The sequence below is a fragment of the Cololabis saira genome, chromosome 8, assembly GCF_033807715.1.
Source record: "Cololabis saira isolate AMF1-May2022 chromosome 8, fColSai1.1, whole genome shotgun sequence".
Taxonomy (NCBI): domain Eukaryota; kingdom Metazoa; phylum Chordata; class Actinopteri; order Beloniformes; family Belonidae; genus Cololabis; species Cololabis saira.
The window spans coordinates 29184663-29209744 of record NC_084594.1 but is presented as its reverse complement, the minus strand read 5'-3'; the positions used below and the strand labels follow the sequence as shown (position 1 = coordinate 29209744).

General features: G+C 42.8%; 2 protein-coding genes across 3 annotated transcripts in view; both read left to right on the top strand.

Annotated features, from left to right (window-relative positions):
• Window positions 1-983: 983 nt before the first annotated feature.
• On the top strand, window positions 984-16197 carry ikbke (inhibitor of nuclear factor kappa B kinase subunit epsilon). 2 transcript variants are annotated; one of them, XM_061727638.1, is made up of 23 exons: window positions 1005-1087; window positions 1350-1457; window positions 1873-1948; window positions 2790-2889; window positions 3583-3720; window positions 3881-4010; window positions 4094-4275; window positions 6341-6501; window positions 6593-6703; window positions 6805-6984; window positions 8039-8235; window positions 8408-8466; window positions 8551-8642; window positions 8817-8918; window positions 9031-9088; window positions 10373-10485; window positions 10563-10639; window positions 11477-11516; window positions 11604-11705; window positions 14807-14903; window positions 15113-15204; window positions 15446-15517; window positions 15613-16197. In XM_061727638.1, the coding sequence occupies exons 4-23, from the start codon at window positions 2791-2793 to the stop codon at window positions 15674-15676; spliced, it is 2166 nt and encodes a 721-aa protein (XP_061583622.1). In that variant the 5' UTR covers window positions 1005-1087; window positions 1350-1457; window positions 1873-1948; window position 2790; the 3' UTR covers window positions 15677-16197. The 2 variants fall into 2 exon arrangements, with proteins under 2 accessions (XP_061583623.1, XP_061583622.1); XM_061727639.1 differs by lacking the exons at window positions 1350-1457; window positions 1873-1948 and having other exon boundaries at window positions 984-1087.
• Window positions 16198-18271: 2074 nt separating this feature from the next.
• rassf5 (Ras association domain family member 5) overlaps window positions 18272-25082 on the top strand; it is a 29889-nt gene continuing 23078 nt past the window's right edge. Inside the window, exon 1 of the mRNA XM_061727637.1 lies at window positions 18272-18999. Within this exon, the coding sequence (XP_061583621.1) occupies window positions 18375-18999 (625 nt within the window). The 5' untranslated portion in view covers window positions 18272-18374. The remainder of the gene's footprint in view (window positions 19000-25082) is intronic.

The following is a 25082-nucleotide window of genomic DNA, read 5'->3' as shown; positions in this document are numbered from 1 at the left end:
ATGACATGACATTTTAGATTACACATAAGGGTGTGATACAAATTACAAGAGAGCTAGCAATTATTCAAAGTAAAGATCGTGTTTTTTTTAAGGAGGCTGACACCATCTCCACCTTTGAAAAAAAAACTTAAAACATCAATGTTTCTGAAACATTGCTGTTTCATAAAGCCCATAATTAGTAGTTGCAGAACAAGACTAGTGCAGGCTTGTTATGCTGTGCTATGCTGCCATGGACTACGCCTATAGGAATAAGCCTATAGGAATAGGCCTATAGAAATAGACTTAAAGGAATAGGCCTACGCTGCAGGGGGACACCAACATGATCTGCTGAGCGTTGCCCCTCACTCCTTCTTTCCTCCTTTTCTCTTTCCTTTCTTCAGATAAACCCTCCGGTAATAATTAAAAGTATCTCATAACCATAACTGCACTCCATTGTTCTTGTAGTTTGTTGTGCTGGTTTGCCCTCTCTTTTTCTCATCTTTTTTATGTTTGCAGGCCAGAGCTTCCAGAGCTGCATGCTGACCTGAGGTCCCAACCTCTGACCATCCCAGGGTTTACCTCCCTCTGTCTATATAGATGCATCCGTAGGATATCTACTAACGTGTTAACCTACAGTCCGACCCAAATATGGTTTACATTCCCATTTATTCAAATAAAGATAAATCAACCATATAAAAGTGGTTACATTGCATTTGTTCCTGCATAGGCCTATATTGGATTGTTTTCTTAACTGGGGTGCTCGTCGCTCTTTATTATGACCGTATGCTCTAGAAATTGTTTCATGATATTTCAGACAATCTGGCAAATTTCACAAATTTCAGAAAAGCAAATCATGAAGGAAGGATGGAGTTACTGGAAACTCTTTATCTTTATTAAGATCAGGATCCACCCTCGGTGCGTTTACGTTCACATGAAAAAGTTGGACATGTTGGCGCACTTCCGCAATGAGCTCCGCATGAGCAAAAAGAACAACACTTCCTTCATTATACACTTCTGTTTAGCAAAAAAAAAAAACACCAAGCGCTCATCAAGAAACGTGTGAGCCGGTTTGATCCACTAAAGAAACTTGGAGAACTGGACCGACCAGGTATTGGAAAAACGTCATCCGGATATTTTGTTTAGTAACCAGCAAATGATCAAGCTTTCAGTAATGTATTGCTTTTAAGGCTGATTTATGGTTCCGCGTTAAATCGACGCAGAGCCTATGGCGTAGGGTAAGCGGCGACGCGCTCCGTACGTTGCGCGTCGCCGCGTACCATACGCCGAATGCACGGCGTAGGCTCTGCGTCGATTTAACGCGGAACCATAATTCAGGCTTTACAAGAAGGTTTTAACGTAGGCGTTCTTAGTTTCCAGACGGTAATTTACCGTAAACAGACAACAGTGTGAGCGGTCGACTGACACACACTGGTTCAGACACTGAACCTCACAATAAACCCGGACCGACGCAGAACCAGGTGAGACAATTCAGCCGCAGCGCTTTAAGTACTAGGACAAACTTTCAACTTTAGTTTAACTTTACTTTCAACAAAGTGGCTATTTGTCAAGCAGATTTCAGCTCAGTAACAAATAAGAGATCTATGAGTAAACCATTACATTAATTTGTGTAGCTGGATCTAATATGTGGATGTTTCCTACACTACATTTCTTTTCTAAGTTGCGATGTAAACATAGATGTACCCCCTTAGGTGTTATGTTAGATGCTGATCTTAACCTCCAGAAACACATAGCTAATGTCTCCAGGACTGCCTTCTATCATCTTAGAAATATATCTAAAGTAAGATGCTTTCTGTCACAATCAGACTCTGAAAAGTTGATTCATGCTTTTATTTCCAGTAGATTAGATTATTAATTGCAATGCACTTTTTGCAGGACTAACAAAGCAAGTGTTACATAAACTCCAGCTTATTCAAAATGCTGCGGCCAGAATTCTAACAAAAACCAAGAGGTATGAACACATCACTCCTGTTTCATCCTCTCTTCACTGGCTCCCTGTTAAACAAAGAGTAGATTTTAAAGTACTTCTTATTGTCTTTAAATCTATGAATGGCTTAGCTCCCTCCTACATGGTTGACATGCTCACTGAATAAATACCAAACAGATCCCTTAGATCATCAAATAAGAGTCTCCTCATCATACCTAGAATTCACACTAGATCTGCTCATGCTTTCAGTCACTACTACACTCTCTGGAATTCCTTGCTGCAGGAACTAAGGTCTGCTCCAACAGGAACTAAGGTAATAATAATAATAATAATGAATTTAATTTATAATGCACTTTCCATTTGGTGAATCTCAAAGTGCTACATAAAAAAGGTAAAAAGAGTTAAAAAAAAACAACAAAAAAAACAGATCATTGATCATAGCTGGCGTATGCTTTGTTAAAAAGGTGGGTTTTAAGTCCTCTCTTGAAAGAGTCAATTGACTGCGGTTCTCGGTCACCCATTGTGACCAGTCTTGTCTTGGTGGGTTTGAGGAGGTTGTTTGCTGCAACAGTGCCCTCTTTCAAAAGCAGACTAAAAACGTACCTTTTTGCACAGGCGTTTGAGTAAACTCTACATGGTTGGCTGGGTGATCGCACTTTTGTTAAAATTGAATTATTGTTGTTTTTCTCTTGACATACTTTTGTATGTTTTGTACTTTTGTTTCTGTTATTGTAAACCTGTAATTTTGTTTGTTTGTTTATGTATTTGAGCACATTGAGTCCATGCTCATCATGTGAAATGTGCTTTATAAATAAATTTGCCTTTGCCCCTGACTCTCTGATTGATTTGTGTGTTTATTTTCCAGGATGTCGGGGATGACGGCCAGTACCAGCAACTACCTGTGGTCCCTGGCCGACGTCCTCGGCCAGGGGGCCACCGCCAGCGTCTACAAGGCCCGCAACAAGGTAGCCAGAAAAAGCTTTTCTTCTCATCAAACTCAGGAAAAAAAAACACACACCTCCACAGTTTCTATCGTCATCTCAGTCACACTTTGTTTTAAAGGAGCATGAGGCAAGAATAAGAAATGAGACTCATTAGCGCCACGACGACCGTCGGGGTTCCTGCAGCCAACAGCGAAGCCGGCACGGGAGCGCGTGTGTAATCTCATGGGATTTTCAAATCAAGCTCTAAATATGACGTACAATGTTATCTTACCTGGTCAGTAGGAAATGAGCCATGTCAGTATCTGTTTTCAGTCCCAATTCAAGTTGAAGCTGCCTCCATGACTCAAACGCGTATCCAATGTTTACTCGTGCGCCGGCGAGAACGCGCATGCAGCGTCATGTGACGTCACATCCGCAGGACAGCGCGGGAAATTCCGGTCCGGAATTGCAGCACATTTTGCAGCACACAGCCTGTTCAAGGCAACGGAGAGATACACTAGAGGGCTCATTCTTTTTGGTTTGGAACACTTCATCTGACATTATTACTAGAAAACTTAAAACGTATACAAATTTTTTTCATAAATCCTGCCTCATGCTCCTTTAATGTAAAAGCGACTGCATAGATAAGAGAGTCTGCAGTCGCAGTGGTGTGGGCTGCTGCTGACGCACACGGTGATGTGATGTCTGATAAGTTTGATGTGCTGTTTTTTGCAGAGGTCTGGTGAGCTGGTGGCAGTGAAGGTTTTTAACATTTTGAGCTACAACCGCCCCCCTGATGTCCAAATGAGAGAGTTTGAGATGCTCAGGAAGCTAAAGCACAGCAACATTGTCAGGCTGTTAGCTGTGGAGGAGGTAAAGAGAGAGTACACATGACGCATTTGAATTCATGGTTTTAATACAGATAGACTGGGATCTTATTATGTTTCATCTCCTATTATGTATCTCATACTCTGTAGCTCCCACAGTGTGAAAGGGGGGGTGCAACTCACTGTTTTGGTCTGTTTGCCACCAGCTGTCCTCAAAGCAGAAGGTGCTAGTGATGGAGTATTGTTCAGGGGGAAGTCTGCTCAACCTGCTCGAGGAGCCGGAGAATGCCTTTGGCCTCCCTGAAACAGAGTTTCTCACAGTATTGCAGTGCATAGGTGAGTGTGCACGATGTGTGGCATTAATACACAGTTTTGTGTGCCTGTTTCTCTTAAACGCCACCACCTTGGGCTCTCTCCAGTGCAGGGTATGAATCACCTGCGGGAAAATGCAGTGGTCCATCGGGACATTAAGCCCGGGAACATCATGCGGCAGGTTGGAGAGGATGGGAAATCTGTTTACAAGCTGACAGACTTTGGAGCAGCCCGAGAGCTGGAAGATGATGAGAAGTTCGTGTCTATTTATGGAACTGAAGAATATCTGGTATGATAATGATATTACAAGTTTCTAAAGTATTTGTGCTGAAAATGACTTCTCAGTAAAATGGACAAACGTCCCAAGCTTTAAAATATTTAAAATTATTTTGGGAGGGTCCTTCTGCAGTTTGCTGTTCTGGATCATGCAGGTGTGCATTAACATAATACCAAAGTCATCAGCAACAATCTTGGATATATGTTGGAACAGTTCAAAAGTCATTTACAAACAATTTGAAGTCAATCATTTTACAAGGAGAAATGTTATTCACAAGTGGAAAATATTGCTGGCAGTTTTTAATATTCCCGGGAGTTCTTTTAATTCACCTCAAGGTCAAACACTGCAGTGCTCACAGAGACTTACAAGACAAAGGTAGAAAAACGAATACAGCACATCAGCAGAAACATCTCAGACCAACTGTCAAACAGACGTGGTGGGGATTCTGGCTTGTTTTGCTGCATCAGAACCGGGTCACCTCATGGTTATTACTGGATACGACAATACTCCAGAGTCAAAGCAGTGGCCTTCGGTCCGACAGATCAAACTCGAGTGAAACTGGGTCATTAAGCAGGACAATAACCCCAAGCAAACCAGCAACTCAACAAAAAAACTGCTTTTTTTTTTAAAAAAAAGGAAAAGAATCACGGTGTTGCCAAAGCTCGCTCAGAGTCCAGACGTGAACCAAGTTAAAATTCTGCAGGGGGATCTTAACCCATGGCCTCACACAGCAGCTCCACGGCAACGCTCGGCAGTCGGTGACAGGCCTTTTCTCCCTGTGTGGTTTGAAACAGTCCTGCCTTCAATGGAAAAAAGGAAAAGTTAAAAAAAATGTCCCCAACTAATGCGAATCAGGGATCCCACAATTCAGCTCTGCAGCGCCTGATTCTGCTCCATTCAAGTGAGTGGACGGAGACGCCGAGGACACTTCCAGGGCATACGTGTGAGCAGCCGGGGAGTTATTGTAAAGTTATTGTCTGCAAACCACAAAGAAGAGTTTCCAGTCTTTCCAGTTTCCAGTCAGTTTAAAAACAAGATTTTTATACGACTTTATATACAGAGCAACTTCTCACAGCTTCACTGGAGGGGGTTTTCTCAAGGAAGCGCATCATCTAATGGTTTTTAAGTTTAGGTGCCATTATAACATTGTTGCCCAGTCGTATCACTCTTCAGGAAAGCAGAAACTTCATCCCCCTCCAGAGTTACAATCGTATTTTCTTAGTAAAATCGCATAATATTTGTAAAAATCCAGAGTGCAACCAGTTCAGCCCCTACCTCCTACACTCAGGTTATGTTTGTGCGGCTTTTTTCTCACCAGTTCATTCGACTTCTTCACTTCCACATCAATCAATCAACAACCAAAGTGCTTCACAGAAGTTTAAGAACAAATAGATACTAAAACAAACACAGTTATAATTAAACACAAAAAAATAAAAAATGACTAGTATAAACCCAAACAAAATCCCAAATTGCTAAAAATGACCTTAAAAGTGACTATTAGGTGCCAAATGGCAACGTAGATAATGGATAAGTCTTCAGTTTTGACCTGAACCCTGGCAGGCTGCTGAGCGTACATAACTCTGGTGGGAGTGTGTTCCAGAGTCTCGGACCAGCGACTCCAAGAGAGACTTGCCCCCAATTCCTTCATCTAGTCCGTGGTATCTCTAACAGATGTTGGTCAGTGGAGAGTTAAGCTCTGCTAGGTCGATGAAAACTTAAAATCTTACATAGATAAGACGGGACAAGGCCATTAAGAGCACTAAAAACAAATAAACTAAACTGCACTGGGAGCCAGTGAAGAGAATGCAGCACAGGTGTGATGTGGTCATGTTTCATGGTGATAACTCATAATTTCATAATTATGATCTTAATCCCTTTGTTGCAGGTGTGGTTTGTTAAGCACCCAATCTAAATATACCGTGATGCAGTTATCTGTTTTCACAGCAACATATCGTAGGAAGAATAAAAGGCAAACTCTTATTAATTCAAAGGCATTATATGCATTATATAATAGACAAGTCCCTGCAGACGTGCTGATGTGTTTCTCCTCCTACTCTGTTTCTGTGTTTGTGTCCAGCATCCAGACATATACGAGCGTGCAGTCCTGCGAAAGGCTCATCAGAAATCTTATGGCGTGAGTGTTGACTTGTGGAGTATAGGTGTGTCCTTATACCAAGCGGCCACCGGGAGTCTTCCCTTCGCACCGTTTGAAGGACCCCGTAAGAACAAGACCACCATGTAAGATCAGACAAGAGACATGCTTCTGATGGCACGTTTGACTTTCAAACTGTGAAATTCTGTTTTGATTTTCTTTTCTCTTCTTGGGTAGGCACAGAATAACTACGAATAAACCAGTGGGAGCGATATCAGGTGTACAGCGGGCGCAAGGCGGACAAATTGAGTGGAGTTACCACCTGCCTCACAGCTGCCAGCTGTCACAGTATGTCATCTAATTAAAAAAAAAAAAAATGTGTGTGCGAGCTTTTAGTGAGAACTGACAAATTCATGTACTTGTCTTCAATTCTCAATTCTTGGCTCCAGGGGTCTGAAGGTGCTGCTGGTTCCTGTGCTCGCAGCCATCACGGAGCCTGACCAGCAGAGGTGTTGGGGGTTTGACCAGTTCTTCAGAGCCACCACGGACATAATGCAGCGGCAACCGGTCCACGTCTTCTCTCTCCAGCAGGCTGTGACGCACACCATTTACATACACCACTACAACACGTACGTCGGCCGGGTCGCTTCCTCTTTGATTAAGATTGTCGGGAATTAGCAGGTTTTTGCAAGATGTTGCCGCATCTGCATCTTGCAGATAGGCATGGGACGATATGAAAATTTCATATCACGATATTAGTGGACAAAAATATCACGATTACGATATTATCACGAAATTAGCGTGTCGCTTATAAAATTCTTAAAATGCAAGGAAAAACACTAACCGTGGATCCACTGGTTCCTTCAGAACATTTATTCTCAAATCATTCTCAACACAGTGACACTTAAGGTAAAGAACAAATAGTGTACTGTAAATGTTATGCATTACAAAGTGTAAACTATAGTACCGGTACCGGCACTTATTTGAACTTTCTTTTTTTGTAAGAAAATACTTCCCTGAGAGTCGAAAGAAATAAGTGACAAATAGAAATAAAGTGACAAAGTAGAGCCAAATGCACACTGATTGTATTACTCTCTGAAACTTTAACAGTGGCTGGCTGCCTGCTACTTAGTACGGCTCTCTGGAAAAATAATAAAATAAAGGCACTGCTCTGTAGTATACAAAACAAAAGCTGCATGGCCAACACAAAGATTGAGTGAAAATAAAGTGCCACAGTAGTCAAATGCACACGGATTGTACTACTCTCTGAAAAAATATTAAATAAATAATAATAATAAATAATATTAATAAAATACATGAAAAAAAATAACACTGGCTTCTACCTGGCTGGTAGCCTTGTGTGACAAAAAAAAAAAAAAAAAAATTGGCGATAATTACAGTACCCCACGATAACGTTATCGCGGCCGTTTTTTATCGCGATATACGATAATATCGTATATCGCCCCATGCCTACTTGCAGATGTTGGCAAAATACTTAAAACATTTCTCTTTTGTGTGCATCTTGTGTGCAAGATAATGTTTGTCATCTTACATTATTTGCGTAAATACTATTCCTCAGCTCATTGATCTGAATTTGCATGCTGTAAGTACACATGCCTTTTTTCATTTGTGTAGATCCTCTTTTTGTCAAAAATAAAACACAAATGCTTTTCCCCTGACCAGAGTGTCAGTATTCTTTGAGGAGATGGCTTCTCAGACTGGGATTGGGCTGCAGCAACAACAGCTGATGTACCTGGGTCATGAGCTGCTCCTGGAGGGCAACATGAAGGTGGCCAACCTGCCGACTACTTCACTTTCTCAGCCTCTGATGCTGCTCAGCTACGCAACTGAAGCCAACACCAGCCTTCCCTACAGAGAACGTAAGACAGCAGACATCATTGTGTTTGTCTTGAACCTATACACATCTCTTTCAGTGCTGAGCAGAGCATGAAGGTCAGGTAGGAAATAATATGCCTGTGTTGAGTATGAATGTCCTGATGGATTTATTTCTTCGAGGTGTGAACTGTTTTATTGTTTGTTGTTTTGGTTCAGCTGAGACTCCTGTCATTCCATCCAGGTTTGACATCGTGGAAGACTATCATTTCTCTAAGGTACGGCTGATCTGTTTGGTTTTCTGCCCAATGTTGAGCTCCTTCTTCATGAAAACTCAGTTATTATTTGTGGTTGATTTTTAGAAAATCGTAGGCATCGGCCACCAATATCTGAGGGTCTTAGAGTGGCTTCACATGGACCGGGAGTTGCTTCTGCACGGATACTATGGCTATATGTGAGACAAACATGTACATACACAGATATATATATATATATATATACACAGATATATATATATATATATATATTTATAAATATAAATAAGATGATTTGTTTTTCTACAGTGAGTGGAGCAGCTTTCTCTTCCATCTTCCTCATCTCCATCCCTTTCACATTTATTGTTCCCCAGGATGAAGTTGCGCAGCGAGTGTCGAGAAGCCATGCACAGTATTGCAATGATCACAGTTAGACTGCAATCCTGCTTCAATGGTCAATACAGGCTTCATAAACTGTAAGTCTATTTAAACCTATTTAAACACCAATAACTTTTATATCGTCATAATCTCACCTGTCGCTTTTGTCCTTTTGTTCCTTTTTCCTTTCATTTCTGATATACTTTTTAGAGCTCATTACTGCTCTGAAAATCAAGGCTCAGATGATAACGGCCAGAAGCTGCAGACGGTGAGTTGAATCGAGAAGCAACATGAGACACCAGCCTGACTAATAACTCTTTCTGGGGAACCACTAGTTTGATCTAATGGTCATTTGAGCAACCTAAACCTGATGAGTTGGAATCAAAGTTAACATTCAAGCCTCATGGGACGCTCACGTTAGATCAATATTCTCAAGACGTACAAAAGATTATTTAATATAGATACATGGAAAAATATTAGGGTTCAAATCTATCATTCATAATGAAAGCTGAAGGTTTAGCCACAAAAAATGTTTTTAATATTTGTTGTTACTTTAGAGGAAATAAAAGGTTCGGCTTATGATTTCCAGAAAAGCCTCAGGTTTTAAAAGGACCTTTTGTTATGAACCCTTATGTCAAAATGGATTAAGAGGGAAGTGTTTTGATTGTAGTTCAGTTCTGCTGTGTTGTGTGTTTTATGTTTCAGTATTCTATTTAACAACATAATAACGTAGAAGACGTACAGTACAGACCAAAAGTTTGGACACACTTCCCCATTTGTTTGAATGAGAAGGTGTGTCCAAACTTTTGGTCTGTACTGTATATAACGGAAACGTTTTATTGTTGTTCCATGTAGTACACAAGATTAAGAAGCAGCTCCTTTAAAAGTGCATTAGTGAGCGCTGCTGATTGGCACAGTGATTAAAGCAAGCGGCCCATGTACTGAGGCTACAGTCCTCCTGCAGCGGTCGCAGGTTTGCGTCCCGACCTGCAGCCCTTTGCTGGATGTTGTCCCCATTTTCTCTCTACCCTTTCCTGTCTAAACTTTGAATAAAGGCCACTAGAGCCAAAATTATCTTTTAAAAAAAGTGCATTAGTGCAAAAATCCAAAGAGCTTTACCATACAAAACTATATACTTGACAGAATATTACATTTTGCATGAGCAGTAGTGAAGGAGGGAGTAAAGGTAATATGTCCCACATTTGTAGCAGCCTTAGCATTCAATGACCGACCTGATTATTTTCACCAAGCGGTTTCACAACTGCAAACCTGCATCAGCTGCAGCATCATGCTAAGTTGAAGCTGATTAAAACACATCATTGTCTTGACTTGATATTATAGCAAAATTGTAACTAAAAACACTGCAAAAACATTGTACCAACAGCAAAGTTCCCTGAGAGAAAATGTAAATGTCATCATCAACAGGAAATTGAGAGGATAATTATTAATGATAATGAATCCATGTTACAAAAGCGTGAGCTGTAACTGCTATAACAGCTCGTGCAGCTTGTTGACGTGCTGGTTTCAGGACGAGTGGCCTCTGTCTTCACAGGTCCACGAGCATCTGCCTATATACACTGCCGTAATCCAAGAGTTTCAGAACCGACTGGACCACCTGCAGATCGAACAGGCCAAGCTAGCGGAGACTCTGGCTGGTGACAAGAGGTATTGTGGGAGAGCGGGAGTTCGTGGTTTCAGTACAGCAGAGTTTTCTTTGTAAACTTGAGCTCTTCTCTACGCAGCTGTCCGAAGATGGAGATGCTGCTGCGGAAGATAACGGCCATTCACCAGCATTATCGAAGGGACAGACTGGATGGAAGTATGAAAACGTCTCCGATTGTAGAACTGAACCTGGAAATGTTTGGAAACACTCATATTTGTTATTTTAGTAGTGTTTAAAATGTAATCTGATATACAGTTTTATTATTGATATGGGTTTATTACTTATATTTTTTAACTCAAGGAATGCAGATAGTTAACATTTAAATCCCATGTACCGTATTTTCTGGACTATAAGCCGCACCTGTATATAAGCCGCACCGCTCTATTTTTAAAAAAACAATAAAAAAAGATATATAAGCCGCACCCACTTTTATTTAAAAAAGAAAAAGATATGCAAGCCGCAGATATTTATGTTGTTAGATTAGATATTTACTACATGTACAGAAGGATTTTGAACTGTAAATGATGTACATGTTTGTACCTAAATAGATCCTTTCCTAACAGTGTCTTTTAACACGGCAGCAACTTTGCTGATTAAAACTGGACTGAACCAAGAGAAAATAACCGGTATTTATTTATCTATTTATCTGTTTGAAATCTGCTTCTACCTACTTCTATCTGCTAAAGAAGAAGTAGCGTATTCTTCTTTGCATTTATTTTGTCTTAGTTTTTATTCTAATTCCGGTTAGCACTCCCCCTAGCGGTGGAAGAAAAATCCACAGAATAGCCGCACCTTTGTATAAGCCGCATGGTTCAAAACCTATGAAAAAAGTAGCGGCTTATAGTCCAGAAAATACGGTATATTGTATCTTGATGTTTTGGTAAACAGCTAAAGTAACGAATGTGTCCGTTTCTAAATATGTCTGGGTCCAACTGCATAGTTGTTTGTGTACTGTCGTACTTGCGTCATTCGTTTTCTTTCTCTTCGCCACAGAGTTGGGGTATAATGACGAGCAAATCCACAAGTTTGAGAAGTGAGTTTGCACCTTCACTTCCGGACTCCCCCGGCATGCCAAGCACCTGAGCTCTTGTGTAATCTGCTTATCGCTCTTCCCTGGCAGGATTCACCTGTCGTCCCACATTAAGCGGATGAAATCTCTCTTCCGAGAAGAAAGCGTGCAGAGATATAAAGAGCTTTTGGCCTCGACGAGGACGTGGAGCAGGTCAGAGCGGTAGACTGTATAATCATCCCTGTTAATTTTTGCTTTTTTGTCAGCCTTTCTATTTCCGATTAGTTAGCGTAGTCAGGATCATGGCCCTGGTTTTTACAGATCAGCTCACATTTGACTCTATAACACTTTCATATACAGTGGAATTCCTGCTCATCGCAATAACTGCAAGCTGCTCAGATCATGGGACATCTAAACAAGTCTAAATCATCGGCCCTCCACTGCCATGCATATGCTTTCATTCAAACATCTCCACGTGTTTCCAAAGGACATTGTTCCAGGCGTCTTTTGGTCTGTTCTTTTTACAGAGAAGATGCTTTTTCCCTGGGAACCCTTCCAGACAAACCACACTTACGCAGTCCTTTTTAATTTTTCTCTTGTGACTTTTGCATTTTTCGAGTCTCTGGCAGTTTGCCTGCCTGTCCCCTCTGGGGATCGACAGTGCCTTTAATGTTTGTTGCAAGGAGCTCACTCACTATGGTTATGTAGTAGTTGGGTTTACAAAGGATGGACCGGAAGGGGAAAATTGTGGATTTGGTTGGAAACTGTCACCTGTTACTCAACCCGGGTAAAACCAGAGAGATGGTAATTGATTAAAGGTGGAAAAGTACATTTGTGCACCACCTTTACATCTGAAATGAGCAGTTGCAGACGCATGTACCGGGATGTCAGCATCAAAAAGGGATTTGACTGAAAAAGCACCACTAAGTTGGTACCATGATCTGTCTGACACGCTAACAGGAGCCTGGGATGTAGTCTGTGGGTTATTGGCAGTGATGAGCCTTGTGTTGTCTGACCTCAGTGTGAACTCCCTGGGATGTCCTGTAATGGGAACTGTCCTAGAATGATAGAAAACTTTTTGGAAACAACCTTGTAACCCTTCCCAGACAGATGGGGAGCTACAATTGCTTCTCTAAGATCATTGCTGATGTCTCTTCTCCATGGAATTGGGTTAGCAGTCACCTGAAACCTTCAAATAAGAAATGTCAACACTGTTGTTGAATCGGTGTTTTTTGAAGAAGATGCTCTGGGTTTTCCAATATGTTTTTCATTTCATGAAGCATCCCTCTTTGCAGTCAGCCCCACCGGCTGCAGGACAGAGCAAGCTTTTCTTATTAGTTTTTTTATTTTTATTTTTTAAATCACTGTCTCTGATGCTGCTCCCCCAACAGATGACAGTAGACGAGCTTGCACTCTCCACAACAGACTTATAGAAAATATCAACAGCATGCTGAAAACGCTGAAGGACTTAAGCTTCATCGATAAACATGATCGGCTCTTTCCCCCTTCCACACAGCACCAGCGTTACGTGTACAGTCCACTGAGCTATTTACTTGATGAAAATAGCGTTTGACATATCCCTGCTCCCCCTAAAATCCACAGTCATCTCCTTAGTCCTGTTCATATTCAAGCTGAGATGATTGTTCCGTCACCACGGCACAAAGTGGTCCACCATTTCCCTGCACTCTCTTCTTGTGCACCTTTAATACACCACTCAGCTGCAGTCAGCTACTCCTACAGTGCTTGGAGACAATGATGGAGCAGCTCCATCCATGACCCAGGTCGATGCTGACACAGCTGAGGTGTGAGAGGGAGGCGGAGGGCGTCAAGGGGAGATGAGAGGTCTGTTTCCTGGGGTCAGGAGAGGAGAGGAAGATGCTGAGCTGGTTTCTGAACTATTGAAGAAACGTGTTCAGTTTATTGATTCTGTCTGATCCTCCTCCTGTTTGAGGACTTTAACGTTCCCCATCCCTGACCACACATCTCTGACATTGTTCTGCTGGAGCTTGCGCTCCCGCTCCTTCCTGCGCACCTCCATCTCTAATCTCGACTACTTAAGCTGTTTTTTACACTCCTCAACAATTCCCTGTGTCCACTCCTGAAGCCTCTTTTTTTTTTTTCTTGTTGAGACCGAGCAAGTACACTAGCACACAAAATAAAACCACACACAGTACCATTATGGCAGGTAAACAAATGAAAGTGTTCTCTTGATACGAGTCTATTCTGAACAGGGTAACTATTGAACACTAGATTTACGGGAGCATCACCTCTCACCTTGTGTCCAGGCTCCGAAGGAAAACGCGTTAAAAGAGCTTCATGCAGGGGAAGATGGGAAATCCACATCTGTCTGCCATGACTGCCATCGTAAATGTCCTACAATGTGCTACAACTTCAACAAATTACCTCACAATATTCTCAAAATAACAAAAAAAGAAGGTTTAGGGTTCAATCAGACGGTATAATAGTGCATACATTTGTATGTTGTGAAGATTTTAGCTCTAATTCTGCCAATTGTGCTTTTGATCCAAAGAGTGCTGACAGGAATCAACGAGAGAGACCACCTCTCTCCAGTGTTAGTCTCACTCCATCGGCTCCTCGTAAAACTCAGAATCCAATTTAAAATTTTATCACTTGCGTCTAAAGCCCAAAACAGCCAAGCTCTGTGATATTTGCAAGACCTAATAGTATGTTCCTTATGTTCCTTAATAGAGCTCTCCGTTCTGAGTGCAGTTTACTCGTAGTTCCTAGAATATCCAAATGTACATTTGGAGGACGGGCCTTCTGCTATCAGGCACCGTTACTATGGAACCAACTTCCAGTTTTGGTTAAGGAGGCTGACACCACCTCCACCTTTAAAACCAAACTTAAAACCTTTCTGTGTAGTAAAGCCTGTAGTTAGTGTAAACTCTAGTGTGTTAGGGCCAATAGTCAGAGCTGCAGCTGCAGGACAAGACTCAGCTCATCTTAAACATAGCTTCATCGTAGATATGCTGCTATAGAGCTACGCTGCAGGGGACACTAACACGATCCACTGAGTGGTGCCCATCACCCCTCCTTCTCTTTCCTTTCTCAGTTATTAATTATTATAAGTATGTCATCACCATCATTGTTCTCCATTGTTCTTGTAGTTTGTTGTGCTGGTTTGCCCCCTCCTTTTCTCTTCTGTGCATGTTTGCAGGCCAGAGCTTTTCATGTTTATGTTTATGTAATAATTGCCTAGGGGTCATGTTCTGGGTATCTGGAAAGATCCTAGAGACAACTTGTGTTGTAATAGACGCTATATAAATACAATTGAATTGTGTTTGTATTTGCAGTGTTTTACTGGAGATGCAAACTCGACTTGAGGATTTCAGTTCCTTCTCCACAGGCTTGCTATCAGAGTTGGAAATGAATGAGCAGTACCAGAATAAGGTAAATACGTCACTGTTTGGGGGCATTCTGTCTATGAGAAGGTCAAAACTCACCCTGTTTACCATTTTCACAAACAAAGCAGTCCAACTTCCGTGCGTGCTCTTTCTGTTTTTGGATCTCTGGTTTTGCAAGATACATTTATGAGTCAGTGTGTTAGGTAAGTCATGACTCTTGGTGGAGTTGTAATGCCTCATCTGCCTCCCCCCCAGGGGGTAGACCGAATCCTTTCCATTCTGCCGTACACGAGAGCAGAACAAAAGACTGGAATCACACCCAGGGACAAGGACCAGATGGTCTTCAGGTGTGTGCGCGTGTGCGTGCGTGCGTGCGTGCGTGCGTGCGTGCGTGCGTGCGTGCGTGCGTGCGTGCGTGCGTGCGTGCGTGTGTGCGTGCGTGTGCGTGTATATATTATATATATATTGTGTGTATATATTATATATATGTGTATTTGTTTGAAAGGTTCTTCAGTGGAATGTCCTAATGAGGATAGTTGTGCTAGCTTATGTTTCTGTGTATAAAATATTCATCTTTCCCTGTTGTAGGATGAATCATTTGAGGGAGGAAATGGAGCTTCTGGTGCAAGAACTACAGTGTAACAACAGCATTATTGAGAGGTCAGCTGATCAAACAACTTTCCATCTATGAATCCTTTTTTTTTTTTCAAAATCTTCCACTAGAAGAGGTTGATTTTCTGTCTCTGGCCCTGTAGTCTGGGAACAAAGAAGTCTGCAGGAGCCCTGGAGCAGAGCCCGACCCGACCCGCCACGCTGTGACAACACACCATCTTCGGATCTTACCTCAACAACTCGAGGAGTTTCTCTGAGAAATCGCCTCATTTTGTCTTGTCTTTTATGAACAGTTCTTTCAGATCTGCTGCCTGTTATGCAAAGAGGAAACAGTTGGAAGCAATCAATCGAATGTGAAGTTCAGTTTGAATATATGATGCACAGAAAGGTGGCAGTTAAGTTTAAGATGGATTTTTTTAGTCACTGTTTTTCTGTGAGTGCTGACTGAGTACAGCAGTTCAATACAAACCTCATTAATGCCTTTAGTGTTATTGTATTTTTAATAGGTTGCTGTTGTGATGGAGTCTTTGGATGAAGCAACATAATTGCCCCATCTGCTGCCAGATTGTTTTTATTTCCTGTTTTTTTTTTCCCCCTAAAGAAGCACTTGAGTTTAACCAGACTGCCTCAGACAAACCTTTTTACTGGTATCTGAGTTTTGAGTCTTATTTTGAAAATATTGTGGATGATATATGTGGATAAAAATGTCAGAAATGTGTTTTCCATGATCAGTAGAGAATCCTGGCTCATCTGTGTGCAATTTCCCAACGTCTTAACTGCTATGTTGAGTGTTTACAAACCGAGAAAGGATTTATCCCCACATAGTTATGCTTTCCACAGTAAACTGACATTGAGATTTGGTCAAAACGTGCTCAACATCCAGTCAGATCAGCATTCAGGGTTATGTCTGAACTCCAGATAGCATAACAGGATCTTCAATTAGGTGGTGGTGTGTGTTTTTTCTTTCTCGCCCTCTCTTTCGAATGTGATTTCCCACACAAAAGAGGAAACACAACTGGGGAACTCTGCGTTCACCGCTGCTGTGTCTTGTTTTCTTGAACTACAAAATGCTATTTCGTATGACCTTTGTCAGTGATCTACACAGCGAGGAAAATCCCAGGCTTTATTTATTGTTAACAACTGAGTGACACATGTGCTCAGGCCTCCATGAAGTTTTAGAAAACTTATAGTTGACATATACCGGTACATATTTTAATATCTTATTCATGTTCCTGACATTTATTCTGACCTGGCTCAGATGAGTGGGTTTCCTTGTCAGTTTGCTGTGGCTTGAAAACCAAAAGATAATAATGAATCTGGCAATTCTACTGTTAGTAAGCCTGCAAAGAACAACTCGTGAAATATCTAATGTGACTCCACAGAACGCAGAAAATGAAATTGAAAGTTTTGGGGTTTTTTTCAGTGTGTGTGTGGTGTGGACTTTTTCAGTTTAGTTAAGGGGATGAGCACATGTGGGGGGGTTTCTGCTCATATGACTTGCCCTTAGCAAAGTGGAAAGTTTTATCTTTGTTTTTTTCTAAACTATTATGACATGTGTTGTTTTCAAATTGTACACGTCTCCATTGCCAGAGTTGTCACTAAGCTAATATAGTTTAAAGGCAAGAAAAGCAGAATGTTAGCAATAACCTCATTTTATTATATGTACTTTTTACCATTTTGATTTAACATAAACTATTGAAATGTAAACCAGGATAATTACTATGTTCCCTGTGTCATACTTCTTAACTCAGACTCTTGATCCTTAGAGTGGGGTTTAAGGTTTACATTTGTTTGCTTCCTTTTTTATCTAATTGAAAATTATTTCTTATTATTGTTTCCGTTGTTTCGTTTAGTCTGTGGTAAACCCCTCGGTTTCAGTCAAATGCTCTCGAGTGATGTTTTAAATTGTAATGAGTAGTACGTAATGGATGTACAAACCTGTAGGATCAGTGCGCGCTCCCGCCGCTCTGACGGGAGCGCGCCGGTGGCTCTGCTCTCCGAAGCTGTTTCTCTTTTTTTTTATTTAATTTAATTTTTTTTTATTAACATACAGTACAAACAGCAACAAAAGACGACATCGAGTTACAATGATATGTATCTCTCTCTCTCTGTGTGTGTGTGTGTGTGTGTGTGTGTGTGTGTGTGTGTGTGTGTGTGTGTGTGTGTAAATAATATAATGAAAGTAGATAAATAAAGAATATTAATTTGAAAAATAAATAAACAAATAATTATCATATAGAGTGATATAATATAGCTCGATATAATATAAAGTAATATGTAATACTATAATAGCATTTAATAATATAATGATATCCTAATATAACATAATTATAATATAACATAACAAAATTATGTCACCATACTATAATATATAACAATATAATAATACTATAGTTTAACATCCCATGAGATCTCATAACATAATATAATAATACACTATAAAACAATATATCATGATGATAATGCCAAGAATAATGATTAGAATTAGAATTGGTAGTATATATTGTTTACATTAGCTTGCTTCCTTTTTTATCTAATTACACATTATTTCTTATTATTATTGCCGTTGTTTCGTTTAGTCTGTAGTAAACCCTCGGTTTCAGTCAAATTCTCTCGAGTGATGTTTTAAATCGTAATGAGTAGTTAAGTGGATCATGTACAAACCTGTGGGATCAGTGCGCGCTCCCGCCGCTCTGACGGGAGCGCGCCGGCGGCGCTCTGCTCTCTAAGCTGTTTCTCTCTGACGTCACTACTACACGCTCGTCGCCGGCGGGACTTGAGTTTACATTCAGGACACGCAGAGCAGAGACAGGGAGACAGCAGTGGCTGCGCTCCTGACAGCCACACACACCCGCGCTGCGGGGGGGGGAGGACCGGAGGACCGGAGGACCGGAGCACCGGACTGATGGCGTCCGTGAGTGTGGTAGAGCGGGCTCCGCACGGGCTGGACTCGGAGCCGCAGATTCTGCTTTTGAAGCTGCACAGCAGCAAGAAGAGAGTCCCCCCGTGCTGGGAGACGGGGATGCTCGCCAGGAGCGACCCGCCGGCTGCCGGGGCGGAGACTCCCCCGGGACTGCGGGGTCCGGGTCCGGCCGGGCGGGGTGCTTGTCCACCCGGGCGGGCTCCGGGTCCAGGTGAGGGATGCCGGGCGGACCCGCCACGTAGTCCGGAGGAGGGCGGCCGCGGGGTCACCGGCGGGACGCCCGGTGCTCAAACCGGGCGCACCCCCGGCTCCTTCCAGCGGACGGCGCACCGGCACCGGGACGGGCGACGCAGCTGCTGCCGCAGCGGGGACGCCGGGCACACCGGGGTGCTGCTGGAGCGGCTCACCCAGGGCCGGACCGGCGTGGTGAGGCTGGCCCGCAGCGAGCCCCCCCGCAGGGAGGCCTGGGCCATCTTCTCCCCGGAGATGGACCCCCGTGTGCGGGCAGAGAGCGGGGAAGGACACCGCTTCCAGGACAAGCCCGTGAAGCAGGACTGGTGCGACGCCTGCAGCCGGCTGATCACCGCGCAGGCACTCAAGTGCCAAAGTGAGTCTGGAGATTGTTGGGATTTTATGATTTTATGTTATTTTATGTTCAAAGTATGAGGGGTTTTTTCTATAATATTGTACACTGATGGTTGCCCTCAGTGCAGATCCACCTCCTGTTTTTATGATTAGACTGATTAGCTGAGTTCTTCTTTAGGTGAGGACTTATTATTATTATTATAGTTATTTTTATTATTATTATGATTTTTATTATTTTTTTATTTTTATTTTTATTATTATTATTATTATTGTTATTATTATAGATCCATGGTGAGGACGGTGAAGAGGAACGCATGTTTAAAGGCTGATTTATGGTTCTGCGCTAAACCGACGCAGAGCATACGGCGTAGGGTACGCGGCGACGCGTACCGCACTCTGCGAGTCGCCGCGTACCCTACGCCGTCGTTTTAACGCGGAACCATATTTCAGGTTTAAGATTGATGGGTCCCCTCCTGTTTTTCTCTGGGTTTTGGTTGTCGTAGATCTTTGCTGGGTTGGCATGTCGGATTAGAGATAGACAATAGAAAATATATGGCTCAAAGACAAGTGTGGCATGTTTAAGTTTCTTTCACTGCGGTTGGCCTCCCAAGGTTCAACATTGGCTCCTATAACCAGGGGTGCACACAAGCCGGGACTCCAGGGCTAGTCTACTGCATGTTTTAGATGTTTCCCTGTCTTCAACACACCTGATTCTAATCACTGGTCGTCATCAACATGTCATCAAGGTTTACACAACTCTGTTGGTCACACAGCCTTGTCTATCAGGGTTGTGTTGATGCAGGGAAACATCTAAAACGGGCAGTAGACTAGCCCTGGAGTCCCGGCTTGTGTGCACCCCTGCCTATAACGTACAAAACACCTCCCTTTTTCAGTATAAATATGACTGGATGGATGACCACAGTGTGCATTTCTCTCTTACCTACTGTATGTGGTTTGAGAAAACCTCCGGCTTAAATGTAAAGCCCCCCCCCCCTCTTGTTTGTGCCACCACTGGATCATCTGTGCCAAGGGCAGCCAGCAGCAGCAGGGGCTGATCTGCTCTAAACTGCTGCTGGTGCACACACACTGTGCGTGTAGCTTTGTGATTGAGCCTGCATGACAGGGGAGGAAGAACGTTTCCAATCACTTTTCTCCACAGACTCAGCCAAAAGCTTATCTCGTCCTCCCAGCTTTGCCTCCCAGAGTTCACACCCAATGAAATGCAACCAGCGAAAGAAAGAAAGTGGAAATCAAAGTGCTGTGGTGGAGAAATGCTGCAAGGAAAGCTGCTCTTGCCAGTGAAAAACAAAATGAAACTAAATAACACATTTCTGTACACAGAATGGTGCTGGCTGTCAGCCGTGGTCGCCTCCTAAGACTCATCCAGGAAAAACCCAGATTTCCCAAGATGTTGCACGTTAATGTATTTCTTTTGAGACATAATTGATATTATGATGACTGTTGAGTCTAATTGCATCACCCTCATCTGCACAGCTCTAGTACAAAGAATGTTTAATCAAAGCCTGATTTATCTGGCTCTGTGTGTGTTTAATCCAGCTATATAAAGACTTTTTTTTCTTTTTTTTTCCTGAAACCACTAAATCCAGCCTGAACCTTTGTGAGGTTCTTGGTGTACATACTCTATATGCAGGCTGTGTGTGTGTGTGTGTGTGTGTGTGTGTGTGTGTGTGTGTGTTTGTGTGTGTGTGTCCTTGCAGCTGCTGAGCTGGCATTGTGTCAGCAGCACTGTCATGGGGAGGTCGTATCTGCAGGAGTGTGTGAGATAAAGCAAAATGAAGGGAGGACTGAAGGTGAGGAAATAAGTGAGGTGAAAATAAGGGGCAGATAAAAAGTGAAGTGAGCGGAAATGCGAAATAGCAAGGGAAAGATGATGAGTCATTGGAGTACAAGGGAAAGTGGATGTAGGCCGGGTGATGGGAATGAGGAGGGACAGAGATCTAAGAGCAGTTTATGAGGAAACGGCCCGTGTGTGTGAGGGATGCAAGTGAAAAGGAAAGTTGGTCCAGCACTGCAGTGCTGTCTGATTTAGTGTGTTATCAGCAGGAGCTCACTGGAGCGAGAGCAGAGATTACCAGAGGACCCCTTACACATAACACCCTGTGAAGCATGCACACACTTTCTTTATAGTCTGAGAACTTTGCCATGGTTTTTTTTCCCCCATCTGCAGTCCCTTTATGGATCAAACTAATTAGATGACCAGCAGAACAACCTCTGCTGCCTCCTGTCAGAGCATCAGATTAGTGCGGTGTACAGTCTCAAGGTTTGCAAGGCAGCGCAAAGTCGGGCAGTTCAAGGTATTTTGTCGGGAGAAATGCAACCCAAACTGCCAAAATAGGAACAGCACATTGAAAAAAACACACTCATCTTTCAACTACACCCAGAAAATGATAGGGAAGGAGAGTCGGAGGCCTTGCAACCATATACAACCATCTTTCCACATCTTTGTCTTGTTGCTTTGCTCTGTTTGGCTTTCTTTAATTTGTCACCCTCTCTCAATATGCTTTGTTGCATCTGGTGGCCTATAGAAATAGCTACGCGATGCATCCCCGAGAGACCGTCGTGGCCGTGCCCCACGGAGGAATCCGTCATGTCTAACCTCAACTTTGACTTTTGACTTCGTCTGCTGCCTTATTGTTGCAGATTCTTCTGACTCCACTGCTGGCTTTCATCTATGTTTGCGTTTGTGGTTTATTTTTCCTTTTTTTTTCTCTCTCTCTTTAATGCTGGTTTTTGGAGCTGCATGAGGATATCACATGTAATGAAATACATTTGACTGTTTTAGAGTCTATACAGCAGACATTTTAGAGTGCCCTGCTTATGCCCTGAATGCCCATTAAACAAACAAAACAATCAGATTAAATTAAGAAAATAGGTGAGACCCTAAACATGATGGAACACAGTTCCCGCATCACGGGAAATGCATGTTCCTCAGTTTCAGAGTGGTCATGTTATCAATATCAAGCACACAGAACCACAGTAGGGATCTTTAAGGCGAAAATGCGACTATTAAAAATAATCTTGATCATTAAAGATTACTTTAACTTTCTGTTCAATTAATTTAAGAACGTCTACAGTGTAGCTCGCAGCAATGTTTAATGTTGAAAGTGAGAGCGACTCTGCACACCCAGTGTGACGAGAAAGTATTGGGCCTAAACGTCAGTGTATTCTTGAGAAAACCAATTTATCAGAGCGCTTAATGAAGGACGAGGTTTCACTGTTCTCTGAAAGATAAAGATTGGACTCTGGAGCAGTAGGAAGAGGCGGTGTGCTCTTATGAGTCCAGATTTCTCCTGTTATGGAGGGATGGGAGCATGTGGGTGAGAAATATTGTAGATGAAGTGATGCAACTACCACGGAAACCTGAGGAGGAAGTATTCTGGTCTTCAGTTGGTCAGGTCTAGGTTCAGCAAAGTTACACACCTAAAATGAGGTTTAATAACTGCCTGAATATCTTTAAAATGATTAGATCCATCCATTAAGTGGCTTTTATTATTCCAGGCTTTTTTCTATTGGTTTTTATTTGTTAATTCTCCATTTTTCTTTCTTCTTTCCATCGTCGATTTTGCTGCATCAGGCCTGGGAAGGTTGGAGGTGAGCGAGGGAGATGGCAGTCTCTTTAATCCCTGCTGTGGGCGTCCCCGGTCCAGGATTATATTTTGGGAGTGGAGTCGTTGGGATTACAGACAGACGGAGTCAGATGTCAGATTAGTGTTTAATTAAGTGCTTTCAGGGACTCGGGCTGTTGTGGCACCAGTGCTGCAACGTAATGGATTTATCCGCGTTCTCTCCTCAGCCTCTTTGAAACAACAACATGTTGCTTCAAACGGGCGTCATTTTAATCTGACGTGAGCAGCGCTTTATCCAGAGATGGATAAAGACTTCAAGTGTGTAATGAGTCAATAATGCCCTGTAGCATACTGCACGGATTTAATTGAGCACCATTATATCTGTTGTGGATTTACCTGCACAGACAAACACTTTAGCATCACTGAGAGGTTAATTAAAAAGTTTTTGATGCAAAAAACTGTTGTTTTTTTCTTACCTTATCTATTAGCTGTTTTGTTTGTGAAATATAACAAAGAGAAAAAAACAGTTTCCTTTCTCAACTGGTTCCTTTGATCGACAATATCATTTTCAGTTGTATAAAACAAAGATTGGCAGTGAAGTTTACTTCTGAAAGGAAGCGTCTCTTTTCATTGCTTAATGAAGTGCTTCGCTGGTAAATCAGAGGTCAGTTATTTGTCTGTCACCTAACTGATTTGTTAATTGCGTTCACATCCAGGACTGCAGGTAATGTTTTGCAGAGCTTGTTGAAAGCGGCTTGCGTGGATATTGTCATGACCTTTGGTTGCAGAGCAGATTTTCTCTTCTCTCTATCTGAGTTGAACTCCTGAGAGGTCAGAGCCTCCGCTGCTGTGTGTGTATATCTAAACACTGTGAGTTCACATAGATCTCTGGACTCGTATTCCACGTGTGCTCGCACACGTAGCACAGATCGTCATGGTTACCCCGTTTCTTTACATACCAAAGACGTTTTTAATGTCTCCAGTGGGAATATGAAGTGGAATTTCTTTCAACCCCATCACCTCCTGATCCCGCCGTCTCCCCTGGACGACACAGTGCGGGCCGCGTCCGCTTCTGGGCAGAGTCTCCACCAAAACCGCTGTCCCAGTGAGAGTAAAACGTGAGGAGGGTTGTGTTAAACGAGTCGTAATCACAATCAGGCGAAGAAATGAAAATCAAACATACTTCACGTGAATTATTCCTCTGTCCAGTGGCGTCAATTCAGTCAAAGCTAAGGTATGGCAAGGTTACGAGTCTCAGAACTTAACTACAGTATCAATCAACATGCCCAGTATACTCATCACATAAGTCTGCTATGTAGCTTATCTGTGTGGTCAAGAAAATGTGAAATTTTTCAAATGCAGCCTAACCCTGCGTTCACACTGAAAGCGTCACGGGCGTCATAGGCGTCTGGCTGCCATTCATTGTCTATGAAAAACGGGCGTCGAGAGTCGGCGGGGGTGGCGGGGGCGGCGGGAGCGTCGGGCGGCGGGTGCGGCGCGTCAATTTGAAAGTTGAAGAATCTGAACTTTATGCAAATGAGCAGCGGCGACGCCGAGGCGTCGTCCAATCACACACCGGGATTCCCGAAGCAAGAAGCCTCAATGCAGATTGTACTTTCATGTACACACAAACGTACACTCATTCACATGCGTACAGGAGCCGAGCTGTGCACTAACAAACTTATTTTATCAGGAATTAATATATTTCATCCAGCAAAATGACATTTTGCTGGTTTGACTGCCGTTTTTACCTGAACTGATCACGTGAAACACGTATCTGATGGGTGAGGAGCTGGATGGTCCCAACGATTTTATTTGCTACATTGATCCAACGAAAAATAATTAAAACCCGTGCTTATTAATCACAAAAGACAGGTTAAACATCATGACTAAATCCGCTCCGACCCGGTGTGTCAGTGATCAGACTGCAGACTGCAACTTCGCCTGAATTATGGTGCGGTGCGGTGTGTACCCTACGCCGTAGGTTCTGCGTTGGTGTGACGCGGAACCATAAACCTAGGCGGATTTATGGTTGACCGGGCTCTGGCGGTTATTGATCCGCGGACCAAACTTGTTAAGGAGCATCAAACTCACTCTTATCTACGCTGAAATAACGCTAAGATATAAAGAAGGCGTCCCAAAGTGTGATCTATGGTGAAATAGGAAACTGAAGATGTGTAGGCTGTTCCCACTGTTCCCTTCAGTTCTGCAGCGCAGCTTGAAACCCCGCCCACCCCCGCCCCACTGCAGACACTGATGCTTTCAGTGTGAATGCACCAAGCGGCGAGATGCTGGCGTCGGGACTCCCGTGACGCTTTCAGTGTGAACGAGGGGTTACTCACATCCTGCTAACTATGAACACTACACTTAAGGCTGATTTATGGTTCCGCGCTACACCAACGAAGAGCCTACGGCGTAGGGTACGCGGTCGATTTAACGCAGAACGATAATTCAGGCTTTACGTGCTGATAACGCAATACACATCCGTTTCAGCACCGACAGCAAGCGGCAGAGTTAG

What these genes read in the sequence shown, in the direction of transcription:
- ikbke (XM_061727639.1), top strand. Translation starts at nt 2,791, where the DNA reads ATGTCGGGGATGACGGCCAGTACCAGCAACTACCTGTGGTCCCTGGCC. An exon ending in ACGGCCAGAAGCTGCAGACG is followed by an intron (nt 9,089 to 10,372) that starts GTGAGTTGAATC and finishes CTGTCTTCACAG; the next exon opens with GTCCACGAGCATCTGCCTAT. An exon ending in ATGAGCAGTACCAGAATAAG is followed by an intron (nt 14,904 to 15,112) that starts GTAAATACGTCA and finishes CCTCCCCCCCAG; the next exon opens with GGGGTAGACCGAATCCTTTC.